Source organism: Grammomys surdaster, unplaced genomic scaffold (genome assembly GCF_004785775.1).
Source record: "Grammomys surdaster isolate TR1022 unplaced genomic scaffold, NIH_TR_1.0 278, whole genome shotgun sequence".
Lineage (NCBI taxonomy): Eukaryota > Metazoa > Chordata > Mammalia > Rodentia > Muridae > Grammomys > Grammomys surdaster.
The window spans coordinates 8,512,479-8,536,113 of NW_021604719.1; the positions used below are offsets into that span (position 1 = coordinate 8,512,479).

General features: G+C 36.7%; 1 protein-coding gene across 2 annotated transcripts in view; it reads left to right on the forward strand.

The window, feature by feature from the left end:
* The window catches only part of Prr16 (proline rich 16), a 187,474-nt gene that overhangs the window by 32,388 nt on the left and 131,451 nt on the right, over positions 1–23,635 (forward strand). The window contains exon 1 of one of the 2 annotated variants that reach the window (XM_028777171.1): positions 14,008–14,026. The exons of the other annotated variant lie outside the window; for it this stretch is intronic. Within the exon in view, the coding sequence (XP_028633004.1) occupies positions 14,009–14,026 (18 nt within the window). The 5' untranslated portion in view covers position 14,008. Of the gene's footprint in view, positions 1–14,007; positions 14,027–23,635 lie in introns of those variants that run through there. 2 annotated transcript variants of the gene reach the window in all.

Sequence of the window (23,635 nt, forward strand, 5' to 3'; positions counted from 1 at the left end):
ATCATCCACTTTAGGCTTCTGATGGCTGGTGCATTTTCAGTGTCTTTTGGTGTAACTGGGTGTTACGCTCTGCTGCTCCAGAAATAGCAAGAGAGTAATGTGGGCTGCAGTTTGTCAGGTGAATAGCAAGAAGCTCAGCGTGTATTGTACAAATTCAATCAGACAGTTTCACTAACAGAGAGCAAGTAATTTTTATTTTATTTTTTAAATTAGCCGACAAAGTGTTAGGTATCTTGACATTTTCAAAAACCAATTTCTAAATAATCACCCCCTCTTCATCCTTCCTCTTGCCTCCCACTCACATCCCAGTTTCATGTTATTTTTTCCTTCTCTTATCTATCTGGTGTCCTCTGCTCCCCCTCCCCCTTTGCAATACTTGTTACCCTCCCTTGATTCTTTTCTAGTGATTTGAGCCTTTACTGGTATTTATAGAATTTCCATATGTATATGTACATGTACATGTATATGTACATGTACATGTATATGTACATGTACATGTATATGTGTATTATATGTTCATGTATATGTACATGTATATGTACATGTATATGTAGAAAGATTATAAACTATGATCCATATGTGAGAGAGAACATGTACTTGGAACTTCATATGCTGATAAAACAGTGTCATATAACTTTTCAACCTTAGCAATCTATCAGGTTTTCAAGTTGTTTCACAGGTACAGTCTTCCAGGTAGACATGTTGGCTTTCAGGCATGCAGGAGAGTTGATGACTTCTCGTCGTACTGTTTTCTAAGTGCATATGTTTGGAGTAGTGCAGCAGGTAAGCCTAACAGCTCCAAAGACATCGCAATTGGAACTAATCAATAAAAGTCAAACAGCCTTCCTGGTAACACAGACAGAACTGGGTAGACACCAGTTGTAATGTAATTGGGCTTGTCACTAAAGACTGGCCTGACTTTTGTCATTAACTCTTACTGTGACTTAGTGTTCATTTCTTACCTGCAAAAAGGCAAGGGTGATTTGCCTCTAAAGAGGTGATATTTATGAGCAAAATATTTATGAATGGCAGAACACTCTGTTCTCAAAAGCCATTTAAGTAACAAATAATAGCATTTAGTGTGTTTTGTAGGAGATTGCTAATATACGTCAGAATACAGTTCATAATGGAAATCTGATAAATAGATGGGTCTCAGCAGTTGCAACTGCTCCCCAGTGAAAATTGCTAAAATGAAAAATTACTATCTGGCATGCTTATCATTGTGCAACAGAGCCTGCTATCTGTGGAGGTTTATTTTGCACTTCCTATCATTTGTAGGAAAGGATGCTGATGTCCCGTGAAATGCCATCTGTATCCACATATTGGATGTGAGACATGATGTTACATTTTTTAAGAAGCAGCTTTGCACATATCAAATTAAAGAGATGGAAAGCAGTAGTAGATGAGGGTGTGGAGAAGTTAGAAAGTCAGACACTCAATGAATGAAGTCGATTCAGCAGAGTCCCCAGATTGAACTACCCAATTAATCTCTGCTTAGTGCATAACTCAATAATGAAACAATCACGTTGTGTTGCATTTTCCAATGATATGGAAAAGTTGTTCTGAAAGGAGCGGTGGACTAAGACAGAAGCTCAGATTATGGTCCAGACCTGATATACAATGACCACATAACTGTGATAAGCTCATATGTAAAATCTGAGAGTCTCTTTTTAAACATCTAGTAAAATTGATACCGAGATTGGGAAGGCAGGACAATCTTGCATTGTGTAGTCTGGTTTTCGATTTTACTATCTTAAAACCTGACCTACTGAATATTAAATGCAGACCTGTCTTGAAGCATCACAAACACAAGCTTCTAGGAACATAGCATAAGAGGATAATGGATAAGAGGATGAATGGCTGGATTGTGAGATCTGGAATTACCAAGGTGGGCAGCTGCTTTGGGCTAGCTGATTATCTTTCTGATGACAAGGTACGTGGAAAACCCAAGTGTAATTAATAGTTTGTATAGCTCTCATGGGAAGCTTAAGTTGAATGATGTCAATCTTATACACATGAAGAATCTGTCCAGATAAAATTCTTGTAACTAGAAACAAAGAGAGCTCATCCACACCCTCCTTTTGGTTGTCATCTTTGTATGGTCAGCTTTGCATGTCTGGCAGCCATTTTTAGCTCTCTGAAAGGGTTTTCTTTATCTTTCTCTCTGACCTATATACAGTGAAATTATAATTTAATTTTCAGAAGGAAAATTTTATCTCTTTCGTTTCTAAGTCACTGGCAAAAAAGCTTCAATATACCCTTCTCTTCCCCTCATTGCATGTAGTAGGTTAATTTCAATATCTACAGGGCTGAGATTCAGGGTGAGTTCTACTGAATTTATTTATATTGCAACTTAATGTTTTGGGGGGCAATTATACTTCTCATTTCAGTCTCATCTGGAGGGAAAAACATTTAATTCCTGTGTGTGTGTGTGTGTGTGTGTGTGTGTGTGTGTGTACGTGTTTGCATATATGTGTCAGCTATGGTATGCACACCATAGAACGAATTTTAGAAGTGGGTCCTGGATATTACACTCCAGTTGTTAGTCTTTCCCATGAACACCTCCCTGGCATAGCATCTTTCTAATACAGTGAAGTGACAAGATGCATATGCACAGCACTAGAGGATTAATTCCAGGCAAGGCATTCCTGACAATGTAGAAAACTGAGCACACTTTTCCTTCCTTAAAGCATTCTTGGAATAGAAAGCTCTTATCCTGGTGTGAGGGGAACCTGTTTGTGTCTTTAAACTTCACTGTGAATATGCTCAGACTTACGGCTCAGTCCAGCAGTTAGGTAATGTTTTATTGGAGTAGTTAGGAACAGCAAGACTTTGGAAAGCAGTTAATGACATTTCACAATCATTTCTACCACCGCTATGCTGAGTGAGCACTACCTGACGTTCAGGCATCTGCTGACCAGATTTGCTGGCTTCCCTGTGGTTCATGGAAGCCTGTTTCCTTTACCACATTTCCCTCTAGCTACATGGATAACATCCATCCTCCATCTACTGCCCTTAACTTGTTTATGAGGCATAACTTTCCATTTCCCTCTAGCTTTAAACATAAGGTTTTGAGGGCTGGCTCCTGCTGATTAAATACATAAAGGATCACAGTGGCCTGGCTATGGTCCTGCGAGCTAAAAAAGCGCCAGCAACCATAGCAAAGAGAGGGATTATGAGTAAAGCCAAGGTATCTCACACAGAACCTCTAGGTGGGAGTCTCTTGCTGTAGGAGATGTTCTTCTGTTTATTCTTCTGGGACATTTGTAAAAGAAAGAAGATTTGAATGTTATGGGGTGGGAGGGATTGTTTTCTGTCTGCAGAAACAGACTAACAAATGAACAAATCAAGATATAAACACGATTTAATCTGGCTGTAGAATCAGATTCATTTCTTGGGCCAGGGGCATGGCATTTGGAATGCCTGTCTCAGACAAACGTGCCATCCCTCATTAAAATGTGTGCTGCTTGGCTTTTCTTCAAACACCCCTTTGAAATGGAGGTAACTCAGTCCTTTGCCTCTTGTGCCTTCAAGGACTTTCTGATGACTTTAATCTTATGGTCACAATCTCTCACTGCTAATCTTTATGTTGTTCTAACTCTCCTTGCTCAGTAGTCTGTAGACACGCTTACTCTCTGCCACTTCTCAGAGATTTCATAGGCCCAGGCCTCAACAGTCTGCTTGAGATTGTGTCTTTGTCACTTGGGCCTGGCTTTGTCACTGTCACACATTCCTTTCTGCTTCTATCATCAGTTCTACCCACAACACTCACAATTTCATCCCTGTGTTCTCATTCTTTATATGCCTACAGTCGTTTGGATTAGCCTACATATTCCTAGTTGTTTTACTTAACATTCCATTTGATAACAGAAGTCATAAATTTAGAGATCACATGTTTTATATCATATGTCTATAACTTACCATCATTCTTTTTTTTTTGGTATATTGTAAGCATCAAAATACATTACTCATGAATGAACCATGATGAATGACCTATGATTCCTTTCTCAGTGGACCCTTTTTACTGTGCAGGTGCTAATGATTGACATCTGGGATGTTTGCACACTAAGCAAATCAAAGTGTTTAATTCAAGGCTGTGTCAGTTTGTGACTCTTTATAAACATGTTGTAAAGGAATATTAATGTATTTTCTTTAGATATTTAAAAATTCATATATGTCATATATTTCCTAGAAATAGTTGTCATGCATTAGTCAATCTAGTGGTTTTAATTAACAGAACATATTAGATTTTCCATCTGATTTTCCATAGAGGTCTCTTTCTAAATGAATGTATTTTATAAATCACTCAAGTTTTGATATGTCCTTAATCACATTAATAATGTAATTAGCATTACATCTTTTCTTTCTTACAGGATTTCTCTGTGTGGCCCTTCATGTCCTGGAACTCACTTTGTAGACCAGGATGGCCCTGAACTCACAGAGCTCTGCCTGCCTCTATCTCCCAAAAGTGTGTGCTACCAGCACCAGCTCATAACATGTTTCTTATTATCAAATTTAACATATGTTATGAAATAGAAAGTTATAAAATGCATTGTGTGAACTGGGATTTGGGCCTTTGTGGCTTATTAGATGGCATATCTTGTATTCAGTCAGTAATCTCTTTCCTGAACAATGCAGTGGCAATATATCGTTCTCAGATTAACATCTGCTATTTTTCTGTCAAGAATTTGGAATGGATAAATTTTACTTTTCTAAGAATTCTTTGCATAGGACAGCTGCTTCTCTAAGGTGCCCCCATGCCTAATTTCTGTTAAAAATTAAGTAAAAAATCTTTTATGTTGTTCTCAGGAGAGAAGCAAACATATATTAGCAATTATAGCATGCTTAAATTTTGTTTAAATTCTTCACAACTTTATTATCTATAGAATATTAAGTCTGAAAGCAAACCAGGTCCACATGGATGCTTTGCTTTTTACATGCAATTACTGATCAATATGTAATGGTGATTTCCAGCTACATATTTTGAAAACTGTGTTGGTATGAGTGAGTGGTATTACAAGGATTGTGGGCCTTCAGAAGGCAGGGGTGTTTTCCACTGTAGACTAATGATAATTCTTCTGTGGCAAGGAAAGCTGGTGGCTTCAGAACCTGCTGCTTTATTTCCTGTTTTAGCAATTTCCATATGGCTCCTGTGGTACCTACCAGTGGGCTTTGCCAGGCAGGCCAACTGCATTGCCTGTGGCATTTTGAATATCCTGCTGTGCCTGTAACCTAACCAGGAACAATTTCTATTGTTAGCCTGCTCTGAGAGAAATACCCACAAGGTAAATACAGGCCAAAGAGAAGGCTGCTCTGGGATTTCCCTGAGTCAGAGTTAAAAATTGGTGTAAAGAAACACTTGGCAATGTGAGCATTCACAGTGCTGTGCTTGGATAGTGGGGGCTGGTGGGGAGTGTGATGTTACTATGGAGAACCTAGTGAGACACATTTGCTTGACATGAATCCTTTTGACAAACATATTCTTCCTCATTGTAACATATTAATTTTAATGTTTTGTCTATTTTATTATATAACCAATACAGAATGCAAAGTATAACTTTTCCAAATATTATAATCAGGGGAATAAATCTGCTCTGACCATATATCAAACAGTGAACAATGAAGCTCTCTCCTATTCTGGCCCTCATCCCCACCTTTGGTAAATTTAAGTACAATAAATGGTTTTTGTATCCATTCTTCCAGGTACATTTAGAACATATTTCATGTACATAAGTGGATTCACGTTATATATATATATATATATGTATATATATATATATACATATATATATATATATCACACAAGATTTGATAGTAGAAAAAATCCCCCATATAATATCTAGTATAATATCTAGGATTAAAAAAAAACCCAATAAGTTCTTAGGTAGCCTTCTTATCAAAACTTAACTAGGATATTCAGAGATTGCTGTCTGGCAAGAAACCACTCCAGGATGTCTGCTATGAACACTCAGCATAGAATTCCTAAGCCAATTGCTGCTTTTTTGACCTTGTCATTCTTTCTATGCTGGGTCTTCAGAGAGAAAGTTCTGGGGATGCCTGTTTGACTGGAAACTATCAAGAACAAGGTGATATGGGGTTTAGTTTCAGTCATTGCTCTTGGTGTGGCATTCCACGTCCAACCTCCAGGACAGCAATAAGGAACCCCTAGTCTCTAAGAAGCTGAGAGTCTGTACAATGTTTTAGTTTGTTTACGTGTTGAATAAATATATGTAGTTTGCAAACAGGTATATCTCATTGTAGTCAGGGATGCATACCTTTTAAGCTGAAGAATTTGCAATTCAACTACCTACTGGGAAGCATCTCTCTCTGCTTTCTGGTATATAAGGACTATACGAAGTTACATGTCTTGTTTGCAGCCTTCTTTTTCTTACTTTGTTGTTTTTGATCTTTAAAAATATTTATTTATTTATTTATTTAAATTTTTAATTTATTCTTCTCTTGTATATTACATCCCTAGTTCAGTTGCCCCTCTTTTCCTCCTTCTAGCCCCCCCCATTCTCAGAGATCCACTACTTCTCCACTCCTTCATAAAAAAGCAGGCCTCCCAAGGACATCAACCAGACATGACATATCAAGTTGCAATAGGACTAGGGTTATACCCTTATATCAAGGCTGAACCAGGCAACCCAGTAGGAGGAAAAGTGTCCGATAAGCAGGTAAAGGGTCAGAAACAGCTCAACTCCCATTGCTAGGAGCCCTACAAGATCACCAAGCTACACAACCATAACATGCATGCAGAGGATCCAGTTCAGACCTGTTCATGCAGTCTTATTTTCTTGGTTTTAAAGTTGTATATAGAAAGGGAGTGAGGATTCACACTTCATAGGCAGCTTAAGGATGAAATGAGAAGATTTTTCTGAAACCTTCAGACAAGTGAGTGATTAATGTGTGGAAATTTTTACTAAGATTGAAGTTACATCAGTATACATGATTTTCATGACTGTAGTCATCTTCTTTGCTCTCTGGTGTACTCAACTTTAATAATTAATAGTTTTATTAATTTAAGAATAGATGGGTATTATCAATACATGACTGTAAGCCTGGAATTGTGAGAGCTCTGGGGCCCTTGAGAAAGCAGACCATAATTCACCTTTCCTATGGGATTTGATAATGGCCCTGGCATTGATTTCACTAAAAAGCACCTTAACCCCATCACCCTTAGAGAGCTTGCTCACTCTGTATAGCAAGCAAATGTGAACTAAAACCACTTCCTCATTAAACTTTTTGTGCAGAGGCTGAGAGTTGGGTCTGGTATTTGCCTCTCGTTGTTAGCATCATTTTTTTATTCCTGGAGAGTGGCCTTTTTTGCATCCTTTTGCATAAAAAGTGAATTTCTAGTTTCTTTTCTTTACTATGGTTTATAAAGTGAGTGCATTTTGCATAGTGGATATGAAGAGCGGCAATGACTATCATTTTTACGTTCTGTTCTGAAACAATAAAAGTGACTTTATCTTGCCTTTTACATTTTATAATGGCCAAGATATAGACGAAATGGTTTGTGCTAGAGTAGTCATCATGGAGTCTCTGCATGGATGTCTCAGCAACAATCTTAAAGAAGCAAGAATTTCTAGCAAGCAGTAGTAGTACTTGCTATAGACTACTCATTGCTGGACTATTATCTATTCATTAACACACAGTACTATTGTTCATTTAGTGTATTTAACCCCAAGTGAATAGTCCCTACTCTTTTCCTAGCAGAACATAGAATTTGGAGGGTAAAGAGTGAATCTTGAGCTCAGAACATGAAGGAAAATTAGTACGAGCAGGCATTTTAGGAAAAAGATTCAAAATTCTTTCCAAGTTTGGAAAACATGGAGAGTATTCCAGTGTGTTTACATTCAGCTAAGATTTCACAGAATGGGGCGGTAAAAGATACCACTGTGTAGTGTGACATTATCTCAAGTAAAGTTAATTATGCATTTTTCATTGTTAACTTCAATCTTTAAGAACTTGTCACAGTTCTCAAATAAAACATACGTTGCACCAACAATGAAACGGGACCAATGTTTAAAACTCCAATAAATTTTTGAAAACGGAAAACATCTAAGATATTGTGCTGGGCTCTCAAGATTTTAGGTTAAGAAAAAAGCACACACATGTAAGATCTTTCTCTATAAAATAAGTTGTACTGATTTTTTTTAAGCACTTGGTTATGGCACTTTTTGGTCTTCTTTTCTCTTTCAAAGAGATTCAGCTTTTTAAATTTTTTCTTCTATACATCTAGCTTTAATTGATTAAATTAACCTTCAATTGTTCTTTTCTGGACCTTCTCTACTTATTGTTCGTCATGATCATTGTTGCTTTTGAAATTTTTTATTAGAATTTCTATCATGGGGTTCAATTCCATTCCTGAAATTATAGGTTAGTCACTATCAAGCAAAGCAAGACAAAGGGATGTGGCAGGTAGATGCCATCTTTATTTAAAACAGACCCTGCTTGAGAGTTAGCATGCTAAGGGCACCTGATGTCAGCTATAGGGCATCAACATCTATTTGGGTTCATGTGAAGTTTTTATTTTTTTATACTTTATTTTTATTAACTGAGAATCTTATTTGGTTGTCACATATATGTCAAAGAGAAATCATATGTATACTATAACCTGTTCTTTAGTACAGTGTCCATCTGATACATTTAATTCTTATAAATTGAACTATGACAAACATTGTTGCTCCCACTGCCGCCGCTTCCTCCTCCTCCTCCTCCTCCTCCTCCTCCTCCTCCTCCTCCTCCTCCTCTTCTTCTTCTTCTTCTTCTTCTTCTTCTTCTTCTTTCCTTTGGTTCTGATAGCATCATGTGTCTTTTTGTCTTTTGAACATGGAGATTTGAATATATATGAAGTTATGAGCACTTGGTTATCTTACAACAATGGTGTTAAATTTCTTGATTGTGTGACTATTATGCTAAGCAACATTTAGAGCTAATATCAACAATTATGGTTTATTCTTATAGTATTGAGATTCTTTAATGTTTAAGATGCCACATTTTTCATTAAAATTCTTTAGCATATTGTAATTCTACTACTTTTATTTTAAATCAAATATATTTTTCCCAGGGCTTTTTAACTATACTGTGGTTCTTACATTCAATGATTTGTCATGCTTGATTTTATACATATGTTAATTCAACAGAACATCTGTTTTTCTGTTTTCTGGTGGAACTCACCTTCTGTCAGTATTTTCAGAGTGAAAATTACATTGATTACCCAATTATATGTGTATATACATTGATTACACCATTATATTTATTTAGAATCATACATATTTAACTTGAATTATATCTCAAAAGTTTGGAACAATATAAACAATACACTGTAATAAAAGTGGTGTACAAAAATGATATTTAGCTATTTGTAAATAATAACTGAAAACCAGGGAAATAATATTAATGAAGTCATATAAAGTGGTATGAAAATGAAAAGAGACTTATGATTTCTTTCAGTGTATTAAGTCAGCTAGTTTTTAGTTTTGCCATACTGTGTTTTCCATTTATGCTTAGCAATTAAGCTTGTGCTTTATACGTTGATCTTTGTACTTCCAGTTTTTCTGTGTACAGTCATGACACTAATAGACTACATACAAATTACAACTCTATTATTTGATTCTCTTCATCATCCTCTTTTCAAATCCATGCATTAACTGTAAGTTTCATGTCAAGATAATGGCTTAACAAACCTTGATATATAGGTAATATTGACTTAATTTAATAACTAGTTTTCTTCACTGGCAACCCCCGTATTGGTGGTCTTAAAGTAGTAGGTAGGAAACTCTTGAAGGTGTTGTAGGGTCACCCCAGAAATAATTATTGATTATTGCATGAGCATACATCCACAATGCAGTTATAGAGCATGTGAGTACTGATCAGCCACGAGTGCACTTTTCAGCAGTGGGCCTTAATGAAAAATTGTCAGTGCAAATGGCCAAGTTGGTGCAATTTGGTGTTAAGCACATTTATCTTTTTAAATGAGGCAATGACAGGCTTACTAGACAATGATAATCCTTGTCCTCTAAGTCAACTACTTTAAGAATTATTTTGGGCCAGGTCTTTCTCTATTCAAAAAGCAATAGAGGAAACTAGATTTGAAGTGAAGTCAGATTTAGTCCATTCTTGGCTGGGAAAAGAAGCCTTGCAACAAAGATTTATGCAATATAAAAATTACTCTTCCTGTCTTCAAAGGAATTTCATCCATAGTATGATGTGTAAAGTACACTATACTATATAACTCCCAGAGTGCTTGTGCTTCAGGTTAATGAAGGTCTAACTGTGTGCTAACCTTATTTTCAGTCTTATGAACCTAAGAGGCAGTTTTTCCAGTTCATTCACTAGATCCCACCTGTGTCATCCTTCCCAATGTGAATACAAACAAAAGAATTCTATTCCCTCAGTACTCTAAGATGTGTATATTTTGGAGAAACTTTGATGTATTTAATTGTATCTATGTGCTGTTTTACCCTTCTTTGTGCCATTTTCATTTCATGCAACAAACCACAGCAATAATATTCAATATTTCACTTCCTTCTTCACCCATCCACAGTATGATACAATTACTGTGGTCCTGTGTATCCATGCCTATGTGAGACATATCTAGTCAATACAATCCCTGCTGAGTATATCAACCTAGTTTTCTACTAGAAACTTGTCATAAAGTGGGTATACAATATCTATAAGTGCAATTATTGTTTAAACTGTATTCCTTAAAGTTTTGAAAGAACAGTAAAATTAGCAATGTAACAGATGAAAATATGTAGTTATTTATTACTTATCAAAATTATAAATATTTATTAATTTGGACAACCAGGATGTCACTAAGTTTGTTTCCAGTGAGCAGAATTACTCTAATGATGTGAGATCCTTGAAATGATTCACTAGATTGTGCTTCAATTGGTCATTTGGGACCATTACTGACATAGCATTCTTCTCTAGATCATTTCATTATGTGGGCTTGGGGACTTTGGAATCATAGAAAGGTGAGATTGAAAAAAATCACTAGCAACCATCATAACAGAAGCAGTAAGCATGTCAAGTATTATTAGTTATAAAAATGCTTCCAATGTCACATGTGGGTTAACAGTTGAGGCAACTGGAGTGTCAATATGCCAACTGTGAAGGTGAGACCTTTCCTGATGCATTAATTTTTATTTCCTGTAATCCGTATAGATGATGCCTTCATAGATACTGTTTCCTCAGTTAAAACCTATTTAAGCTCACACCCAAGTAAAAGTTGCAGTCCATCATGACAACTTCCAGTCTAACTCCCACTGACCCAGACTCCTCTACTGAATTTTCCAATTTCAGATTTGAATATGACTCAATCCACTTAGAGTTCTTCAGTGCTGTTCTGATCCTTGTCTGTGTGTAGAGATCTATGCTGGACTTTGCAATACAAACAAGGTCAGGGTACCAGAAGTTCCGATTAGCATTGGAACACTCCTATTGCTACATTCCTAAATCTACATACAGAAAGGCTATTTCTGCAATTCCCACTGGGAGATTATAGAATAGAGTGAACTACAGTGAAGAATTACTACCTTTCAGATGGAGACAGTTAAAGAATCTCTGAGTTACATGGGCTAAACAGGATACAATGCGTCTTTGTAATTTGAATCAAAGTCACCTATAGCAGGCACGAACCAGTTTGCTTTCCCAAGTTTCCATTTGCAAAAGAATCTATAAGTTTGCATAGAGTTCATGCAATGCATAAAAACCAATATTAAATAAACATTCAGTGCCAGAAACAAGAACTATTAATAATTTTCAAATGACAACACTTACGGAAAAGAAGTTAAAAGTGTTACACTGTTTTGCATATAGTTAATAGCACATAGAATAATATGGGAATACATAATATGGAACTCGGAGTTCTTGCCTTCATTTTAATGGTGTGCAAATGTTTCTTTGCATTTGACGATGGCTCATCTTTTCCTGAGTAATGTCTTATTCCTTGCCTGTTCTCATTCTTATTTTCTTTTTTTATGATAAGAATATCTGAAAGGCAAGTATTGGTAAAGTGTCCTCTCCCTCTCTCTCTCTCTCTCTCTCTCTCTCTCTCTCTCTCTCTCTCTCTCTCTCTCTCTCTCTGTGTGTGTGTGTGTGTGTGTGTGTGTATGTGTACCTGTGAAGGCCAGAAAATTTTTGTAGATAGGATCTCTCAGTTAACTTGGAGCTCACTGAACCCTAGACTAGCCGACTAACAGCTTCAACCATTCTTTGCCCTTCTTGGCCCAGATTAACCCATATAAACCTCAGGAATCCTCCAATTTCCTCCCATATCACCACTGGACTTGCAGACATGCGCTATGTATGGTGCTTTTAACCTGGGTGCTGGGAATTGGATAAAGTACCTTATGCACATGTATGATGCACTTTACTGACAGAGCCATATCCCCAGCCTCCAAAAGTTTTATAAAGTTTCATAGTAACTATCTTCAACTATAGAGGATGAAAGAAAATCAAGGATAAAATGTAGATATTTATATAATAATATAACACATTTCCACATTTAATTGATAAATTAAAAATAATTGCATTTAAGTATTCCCAAAAGAAAACTACTGAAGAGGCTAATTAAAAAGGCTGGTTTTGTATGCAGGATTGAAAGTGAGGGTAATTTTCTCCTTAATTGTGTTTCAAATTAGTGTTACCTATCATCAAATCGATTTCGAACGTTTTATTCCACAAATATTCTTAGTCTGCATGCTGAAGCCATTGCAGACTTAATTTGGCCCAAGGCCGGCCTTCACTTTGCTGACTCTGTCCTTAGGTGGAGAAAGCAGAGGAATCAATCTATGTCTATGAGATTAACACACTCAAGAAAACTTGAGTCTGCTAGAAATGCCTCAGAATATGACCACATTTAAGTGGGAAGAATGATTTGAGGGAGTCTGGTGGACCCTGATTTCTGAAAGAAGGTTCTAGAATTCATAACTAAACTTCATCTGTCTTTTCAGACATTTCATGTTTACAAAGTGATTAGATAGAATTGACAAGTTCTTCTTTTTTTGTATTGGATATTTTCTTTATTTACATTTCAAATATTATCCCCTATCCTATCCTCCCACCCCCTGCCTTTATGAGGATGCTCCCTCACCCACTCAACCACCTACTAACCCACCCACCCACCTACCCACCTACCCACTCACTCATTCCCACCTTCCTGCCCTGGCATTCCCCTACACTGGGGCATCAAACCCCAAGAGGACCAAGGGCTGCTCCTCCCACTGATGTCCAACAAGGTCATCCTCTGCCACATATACAGCAGGAGCCATGAGTCCCTCCATATATACTCTTTGGTTGGTGGTCCAGTCCCTGGGAGCTCTGGGAAGTCTGACCGGTTGACACTGTTGCTCCTTCCCAATGGGGCTGCAAACCCCCTCAGCTCCTTCAAGTTCTTATTGACACATTTACAGACTTGTGGCCATTTCAGCAGGAAGAAGACCAATTAAAGAAAGCACTGAGGGGTGCTCATCAGAAGAGAACATGTAAGAGAAATAGGCAATTGGAAAGAAATTTATTCCTTCATTCCTGTCTCTTCTATCCAAACACGCTATGGAGAAGGGAAGGGAACTCCACAGATACTCACAACAATGCAATGGTATTCCTTAGTATTATTGTAGATGAAAGTTGGGAAAAGAGGGTGTGCAGAAATATCAGTAGTGTTAGCCTGCTTCGCTTCTCCTGCCATGCCATGAAGAACATTTTGTGAGCCCCAAACAGAGAAAGTGTATCTTCCCTGCTGCTGCTGCTGCTGTTTCTAAAAATTCTGATTGTTGAGACAATTGGAGAGTCAATGTCAAGAGAGAGAGCATTCAAATCGGTCTTCATAGGAACACAAATACTTGAAGAGTATTTTATTACATTTTTAAATTGAAATTTTCTTCATTTTTATTTTACATGTATGAGTGTTTTGCCTGCAGACATATCTATACATCCTGTGTTTGGAGGACTCACAGAGCCCAGCAAAAGGCATTGGATGCTCTAACTGGATTTGCCAATGACTGTGAGCCACCAGGTGAGTGCTTGGAATGGAAGCTGGCATCTCTGGAAAATCAAGTGTTCTTACCTGCTAAGCCAGTTCTCCAGCTCCCACTTGAATGCTTTAAATTAATTTAGTATCATAAGAAGAAGAGAAAGCAACAGAGAGGGACCATTGTAAACTTAGTTCAAGCATGATAGAATTGACATTGTCCTAAAATAACCATTGCTTTGGTAAACTTGAATGGCGATTGCCATACTTTTGTAGGAATCAGGACACTGATCAGCTGTATCAACATTGCCTATTCAAGGGAAGAGATGTGGCAAAGAGCCCAGGGAAAAGGAGAGAGTGAAGGAAAGTTGTACTTCTGGGGAATTACCGACCATAAGTCAGTTATGAACTTGGGCTTAAGGAAGGCATGTGACTTTCTAGCAGAACCCTAAGACCTCAGTACAGAATGGATAAAGTTAGGAGCCAGTTAAGAGAATAAAGAAACGATGACAGAATCAATAAGTCCTTGGTTGATAATATAGAGATTGGTGTGGGCATAAGGCCAGGCCAAGTGCTTTCCTCACAAGCTGGAAAGTTACACACATGCACACACAAACACACACACACACAATCATACTGGAACTCAGGTTTATAAAGCTGTCTGGATTCTGTTGAATTCAGCATACTGACTTAGGACTTACATATCTAAAGCAATGTGGTCTGTGAAAAAGGGCAAGTTCTTTGGAGGACAGTGAAATTCAAACAGAAATCATGTGCTTTGTGGAGCTTTTGATGGTCAAGTTTGGTGATTTAATTTGTATTTCCTCTCTGGAAAATAAGTTCCATTTCAACTCAACAGACTTCAGTCCTTATTGGATATTAAAGCAGTGCATGCCATTGATGAGCATCAAACCAATCCGCATTCATTATGATTGATTTCTCTCTTTTTATTGAACACTGAGGACCCAGTAAGTGCTCTGTAACATTTTAAGAAGGAACTTGACATGCATTCTTGATAGAATGGATTGAGTAGTTGTATTACTTATGGCATAATGGCTTACTGCTAATGAAGAGAGAGAGAGAGAGAGAGAGAGAGAGAGAGAGAGAGAGAGAGAGAGAGAGAGAGAGAGAGAGACAGAGAGACAGACAGAGAGACAGACAGAGAGACAGAGACAGAGATGGTATTGCTGCAGAAATATAATGACAGCAATAGCTAACATTTTGTTTCCCTTTTAAATGTGTGAGAATGTTTTATTCACCACATGAGCTGGTTTTCAGACAACATATCTACTAAAATGTAGGATAAAGGCTTATTTTTAAGAGCTGTCTATATCTAACCCCTAAATCAAATTTTTCCCCTATAAAATCACAATAAATAATATCTAGATTATCTTAAAATTACTGTGGTATTTGTCTATCTGAATCAGACATAGAATTTCCTGCTTGGGTATTAAGCATCATAGAATATATCAGATTTAACTGTATGAACTGCTCCTACTCAAATCAGTTAGATGATGGGTAAAACAGGACATAATAGATACATTTCTTAAACATCATTGTGATGAATATGGAAAGGATTAGGTAAGGATAGACTCAGTCATTATGAATATTAGAACTCTAGAAGACATCTTAACCTCATTGTATTGAATCTCACTAAAATAGAATAATTGTCAAAAGATCTAGTTACCATGGTGATAATATCTTTTAAGAGTAGGTAACTAAAATCACTCACTTGTAATACCAGAAAATATTGAATACAATTTACATGATTTTTCTCTTTGCTTTCAGCATTAACTTTTTTAATTACATAAGAATACTATAAAAGTATGTTTTAGGTGCTAGAACCAAATGCTAAGGAAAGATTGCATTATGAACAATTCATTACAGATTTAAAGAAACATATATCTCTGTAAAATTATTGTTTTCCTGTTGTATAAAATGTAACACAATCAATGGCCTTGTCGGGCATAGGTGGGAGAGGAAGTCCTTGGTCCCATGAAGGTTGGATGCCCCAGTGTGGGGGAAATTGAGGGTGGGGAGGAGGGAGTGGGTGGGTAGGTGGGGGCAGATCTTCATAGAAGCAGGAGAAGGGGGTATGGGAGAGGGGGTTTCCGGGTAGGGGGAAAATTGGGAAAGGGGATAACATCTGAAATGTAAAAAATATCCAATAAAAAAGTTAATCTAAAAAAAGAAACACATTCTGACCATTTGAGAACCAAGAAAGACAGTTACTATGGAAAAATATTTTTCCTATAAGTATTCCATATACATACACATATACACACATACTTATACAAATTTAAGTGAATACAAACATATATTAATGTGAAAAACATACAGATACGTATGCACATATACAGAAACATTTATACAAAAACACATGCACAGACATGTATGCACACACTTAGACACTATATGAAAAACACATACATATAAAATACACAATATACACGTTTACACAGACACATCATACATATACACATAGATGTATACATTCACACAGGTACACACATAGACATAAACACACATATACATATATACTAACTTCGTGTGCACACACACACACACATATATAAAACAACATTGATACATATGTGTATAATATACATATATACACACATACATTTAAACACACACACATGATAGCATGCATGCATTTTTCATACACATATACATATAGACATATGCACATATATACTCATTCATTTACACACAAAACACATTGACATATATACACAAGTATGCACATACACAGTTATGTATAACCATACACACACATACAAAGATACATACACAGATATACAACTATACAAATTAAAGCATACATATGTATATGTATGCTTTACACACAAAACACATTGACATACATGCACAAGTATGCACATACACAGTTATGTACAACCATACACACACATATAAATATACATACACAGATATACAACTATACAAATTAAAGCATACATATGTATATATACCTATAAGTGCATACACACTTATCCACATACATATAAAATACACTGACACACATACACACACACACACACACACAAATACGGAACATAAAACATTTAGCTCAGTGCTTATCAAAGAACACATTTGTGTGTGCTTGAATGGTTGTCTAATAGTACCTGTTTACTGACTTCCTTTCCTTTAGTTCTTCCTTCTTTGTTTTTTAACATGTCTCTATATACAACGTGTTTTGTGACATTTTGTGTTGGATTTTGTGGTGGTCTGGATAAAAATGGTTCTCATAGGCCCCCGTGAATGTTTAGCTCACAGTTGGTAGAACCATTTGGGAAGGATTAGGAGGTGTGATCCTGGTGAAGGAGGTGTGGCACTGGGGATGCCTTTGAGATTTCACAGGCTGACAATTTTCCAAGTTAGTTCTCTTTCCCTCACCCTTATGGATCAGATGTGAGCTCTCAGCTGCTACTCCAGCAACGTGCCTTCTCATCTGCAGCCATGGTCATGGACTCTAACCCTCTGGAATTATGAATCTCAAGTTAAATGCTTTATTTTGTCAATTGCTTTTTTTGTCATAGTGCTTTGTACCAGCAACTGAAAAGTAACTAAGGCAGATCCTACTTTCCATATCCCTTGCTTTAATGCCCCCTTCTCTGTTAATTTTCTTTAAGCAACAACAAGAAGAAAATGTGGAACTAGAATGTGAAAATAGGCTAATGTTGGCTAGATAAGCAAAGACTGTGAAGTAATACATTGTTGGAACAGCACGACCAGGTAGCCTTATATTTGGGATTGAGCAAAGGAAAAGCAATAGAGAAGAACAGACATGGAAGGCAATAGCAGATTAGAATTTGGTTGCAGGAGGAAGAGGAAGGATTTATAATGAAGAGTCTTCCTGAGAGCACTCAGAATGGATGTTTGTGTTTTCTTAGTGAAGCCATCAAGCTTGATGTGCTTGATGTGGAATTCCTGTAACCAGAATTGTAGGAGGGTTTAGCAAGAGGCTGTGATAGAGATGGGAGAATCTTTAGAACTACAGCCACATCAGTCCATAAAGAGCATTCCTTAGCACAGCAGAAATGAGAAGCATAAACACACAGTTATTGAAGAACAAAAGCAGAATTTTTACAGCTTTCACTCTCTACCAGATATAATGCTTTCTTCTTGGCTTTCTTTGATATGCACTCCAATTGCATTGGCCTGGAACTTACTATGTAAACAAGGAGGCTTCATAGTTACAGAGATTCAACCACTGCTGTTCTCCAAGTACTAGGAGTGTCATTAGACTTTTAAGGTACACTTGAGAACACCCGAGGTGTCAGTTTATTTCTACATGAGTCAGTATTGTCACTTCTTGTGAAACAAAATGGAATATACAGATAATTTATTCAACGAAACTACTGTCATCTGTAAGCTTGTGTACAAAATTTTGTGTTGTCAAAACATATAATTTCAACTTAGTGTACATTATAATTTTGAACTAATAGATATGAATGTACTCTTTCAAAATGCAGCATTCAGTGGAGAGCTAGGGGGTTGGGTAGACATACCTGCTGCTAAAACAGTAGTTACTTGGTGGTTTGAGATTGTCAGAGAAAATGACAATCAGTAGCATGCCTTTGAAAGGAGAATGTCATCAGCCATTGCAGTGTTACAATGGCAGATGAAGAAGAATGTTGTCCTTGCTTCACGTACCTGCTAAATGCTCCTGAGTAATTGAGCCCTTCAAAGATTCAGTCATCTGAATAAGTTCCCATTCTATCTTCCATGTTCATCTGGGTTAGGAAGGGATGACCATTGCAGACTGTTTGAGAACTATTTAGGGAAGAAGGGGTTTGCCTAGAGTAGCTTGATTATATTTTGACATTTGTCTCTTGGAAGAAGATTGCTAATAAAAAACAGCAAAGGGGTAAAGACAAATACAAAAGAGAAGGCTAGTATGAAGGAAAATGGCTAATCCAGGAGCAAATGGAAGACTCCAAGGGCAAAGAATGCTGTTTGAAATGTTTATAGGCTTATTCTTTGTTGTTGTTTTAATATCTTTGTTCTCAAGAAAACTGCAAAGAGGAACTCAGCATGGGTCTCAGTGAGATTTGTGACCAACAGCTCTGGGGATGTACCTAGAAGAGAAAGACAACTGCAGCTTCTTATGGAATTTCCTTCTGAAGAACAAGGGATTTCAGGAATCACAACACTAATAAAACAAAGCATTAGCATTATTGTAAGATAATATTTTCCTATGAGATTAAACATATTCCGAGATGAACCAATTATTTAAATTTAAACCAAGAACAAAGTCTTTAAAAAGAAGAAAAAGATGAAAGGTAGAAAGACTATACATATTTGAAATAATTTTAGTGTAGATTTTTATGTAAATTTGGAAAATTAAAATTAAATAGTATTGTGAACTGCTTGTGGATTGAAATGAAATTTTTATCAAGCATTCCACTAGCAAATATTGTCTAGAAAATCATTATGAGCCCAGTGGTTTTGATACTGACTACTTATGGGTGTTAAAGTAATCATTTTAGGATAATGCAAGTACATATTTAATTTTTACAATAACTAATAAGTCAGCTTAAGGCAGATAACTGACACATACATATGTATGTGTGCATATGTACACTAAATTTCTATCTTATGCAAGGATTGTTGTGAACAAAGCTACAGTCATAGCATTCTTTTTTTCGGCCTCACAATGAGCAGCTAACACATTGAGTGGGAAAGGTGCTTGATCCATTTTTAGCCTTTTCCCACTGAATTCTGAGGGTCTGTGTGACTTCCCAGAGGTTGAGACCTATGAGCATCAAGTTCTGAGTTTTCTGAGAACTGAATGCACCATTGGTGAGTTTCACACGTCTTGTTATTGTGGAGGATCAGTAGACTGAAAAGACTCTTGCCAGAATCCTGGTTCCTGGGATGAAGAACGCTCATTCAAATACATGTTTTTACTTCTTACCAGCTGCTCTTTAGGACAGCACACAGATTCTCTACAGGGCACATGGGGTCCCAGAGGATTTGATCTTCTTGTCTGTACATAGAAGCCAGGTTGATCTTTCTATTTTTAAATCATTATTTTATGTTTTTATTTTTGAGATTACAATATCATAGCCCTTTCTCTTTAATTGTTGTTGCATACATATTTGCATATATATTTGCATATATATTTGCACACATACACACACACACACACATATATATATATATATATATATATATATATATATATATATATATTCCTAAATATAACCAGCTCAGCCCATATATTGTTACTTGTATGTATGTTTCCAGAGCTGGCCATTTGGTATTGGTGTACTCTTCCCTGGAGAAGATTTCTAACACCTTTAAAATCCCTTTGTTGCTGCTTATAGTTCTTTGCATATAGTTGAAGCCACATGATCTTTCTTCTTTCAACTACATGACACTAGCATGACCACTAGTGTCAGTTGTGTTCAGCTCACTGTGAGCAGACATGTTGGTGAAATACTTCTTCTGATTCTATATGTATATCATATATATATATATATATATATATACACACACACACACACATATATGTACATGTATATGCATATGTACATTTGTATGTATACACACACACACACATATATATATATGGTTCTGATGGCCTTGAACCTGGTGATGGTCCCAGGTTAGACTGTTTTAAGGCTTAGAAGTAAGTAACTCCAAAGATGAGATTGATAGAAACACATATAGAAAAATTATATATTATTGCCTGTGATTCTGAATGCATTTGGTACATATCTCTTGTGTACATGGCTTTCCTTAATTTATCTATGCAAGAGTGACATTCGCTCTACACAAGTAGACATTGACATACTACGAAGAGAGTTAATAATTATCCTCAAACAATGACTATTTTGGAGGGAAAGAAAACAACTCCAAATATGTAGTATTTTGGAGTGAAGAACTATCTTCACATTAGTATCATCAGGGAGTATGAGATATATAAAATGTTTTATATATATTCATTTCTATAGCATATATACACTTTCATTTCTAGTTTTGAGGTTAGCATTTTCTTGGAGAAAAGTAAACCAAAATATCCATTAGATTGTGCATTCCACCCTTGAGAACTAATGACAAGCAATTAAAGAATATATTCTGCCATAGAAGCCTTGAGGGTATAAATTATTGCTTAAGGGTACTTTGACAACTTATTTGTTTCCTAGGATTTTGAAACTGAGCTACTTTTTATATTAATAGTTCATTCTATAACACATTTAGCCTTTGGTTAAAATTGTGTTCTCACACATAGAGTGTACATTCCATAATAACAGGGTGTCATGAATCTTCAAGGCCAAGCCAAACTTCTGGGAATAAACATGTTCATTAACTGAAAAAAGTTTTCCTTTATGCAGCCCCGGAGAAGTCAAGTTATGCTCTCCTCATGTTTATTTCCTTCTTTGTTATTTTTGATTTTTAAATTTTTTGATGATATTTTGATGATATTATATATACATACATATGCAACAAAATTTAAATATATATATATATATATATATATATATATATATATGATGACTTTGGACCTAGTGATGGCCCCAGGTTAGCCTGTTTTAAGGCTCACAAATAATGTAATATATATATTTTACAAATATATATATATATTTTCACATATAGTGATATATATATATATATATTTTTTGTACATGCTAGACAAACACAGTACCACTGGGCTATACTCTCCAGCCTAGTTTTATTTTGTTTCTCTATTTGTTTTTAGAATGGGTCTCATTCTATTACCCATTCTGACCTTGCAGAATCTCTAAGAAATCTTTCTGTTGTCTTTTTTTCCATCTTTTTCAAACCTATATTTGGGGGTCATGTCCCCCTTTTCCTGAATGTTCTTTGCAGTCACAGATTAAGACTGAATTCTGTGACTTCCTGAGACAACTTCTGAAGTCCTATCAGTTACATTTCTTCACATCTTTTCCCCTGGGTTACATGTTCTACTGGGCACTTCTTCAGTTTCCTGGTGATGGCTCCAGGTTAATCAATTTTAAGGGTCAGAAGTGTTATTATTTAGGCTAGAGAGAACTCTTTGGGAAAAAAATAGATATTTTTCAACAACTTAAATTTATGTCACTTTTAATACTGATAACAAATAGAATCTCATATCATCTATAGCAAGGTTTTTTTTTTTAATGACTTTAGTAAACTGTAACTGCTGGCCTTTCCACCCACATCCCAGTTCTGGATATGATGACTCTGAGACTTCATTACATATTAATAAATCCCTGTACAATGTCCTTAGTCATCAGGGAAATGCAAATCAAAACAACCCTGAGGTTCCACCTCACACCTGTCAGAATGGCTAAGATCAAAAATTCAGGTGATAGCAGATTCTGGTGAGGATGTGGAGAAAAAGGAACATTCCTCCATTGTTGATGGGATTGTAAGATGGTACAATCACTCTAGAAATCAGTCTGTCAGTTTCTCAGAAAACTGGACATAGCATTACCTAAGGACCCAGCTATACCACTCCTGGGCGTAGACCCAAAAGATGCTCCAACATACAACAAGGACACATGCTCCACCATGTTCATAGCATCCTTATTTATAATAGCCAGAAGCTGGAAAGAACCCAGATGTCCTTCAACAGAGGAATAGATACAGAAAATGTGGTACATTTACACAATGGAATATTACTCAGTTATTAAAATCAAAGAATTTGAGAAATTCTTAGGTAAATGGATGGAACTAGAAAATATCATCCTGAGTGAGGTAACCCAAACACAAAAGAACACACATGGTATGCACTCACTGATAAGTGGATATTAGCCCAAAAGCTCATAATACCCAAGATGCAACTCACAGACCACATGAAGCTCATGAAGAAGGAAGACCAAAATGTGGGTACTTTGATCCTTCTTACAAGGAGTAACAAAATACTCATGGGAACAAATATGGAGACAAAGTGTGGAACAGAAACTGAAGGATCAGTTGTCTAGAGACAGTTCCACTTGGGTATCCATCCCATGTGCAGTCACCAAAGGTAGACAATGAAGTGGATGCCAGGAAGTTCATACTGACAGGAACCTGACATAGCTGTCTCCTTAGAGGTCTGCCAGAGCCTGACATATACAGGGGCAGATGCTCACAGCTAACCATTGAACTGATCATGGGGTTCCCAATGGAGGAGGTAAGAGAAGACTGAAGGAGTTGAAAGGGTTTGCTGCCCCATGGGGAGAGCAACAATACCAACCAAACAGAGCTCCCAGGGTCTAAACTACTAGTCTGAGAGCACTTAGAGAGGGACCCATGGATTCAGCTGTGTATGTATGGGAGGATGAGAGGAGAACCTTGGTCTCATGAAGACTGGATTTCTAGTATGGGGGAATTTGAGAGTGGGGAGGTGGAGAGGGAGGGTGAGTGGGGGCATATCCTCATAGAAGCAGGAGGAGGGGGAATGGGATGGGGGGAAATGGGGAAAGGGTATACAATCTGAAATGTAAATAAAATATCCCATAAAAAATTTTAAAATATTAAAATACTTCCTCAAAGTCCAAAGCATCAGAGACCTGAGGAGCAATAACTATAACCTGAGCATGCAAGAAGTGTACTCAAGCAGCTTCCAAAGTTCAAGAAATAGAAGGGATAGTTGGTTGCCTGGAAAGTCCCTCAAATTTCCTTTTTTGCCTTAGAAATGTCATGATTGACCTCTGG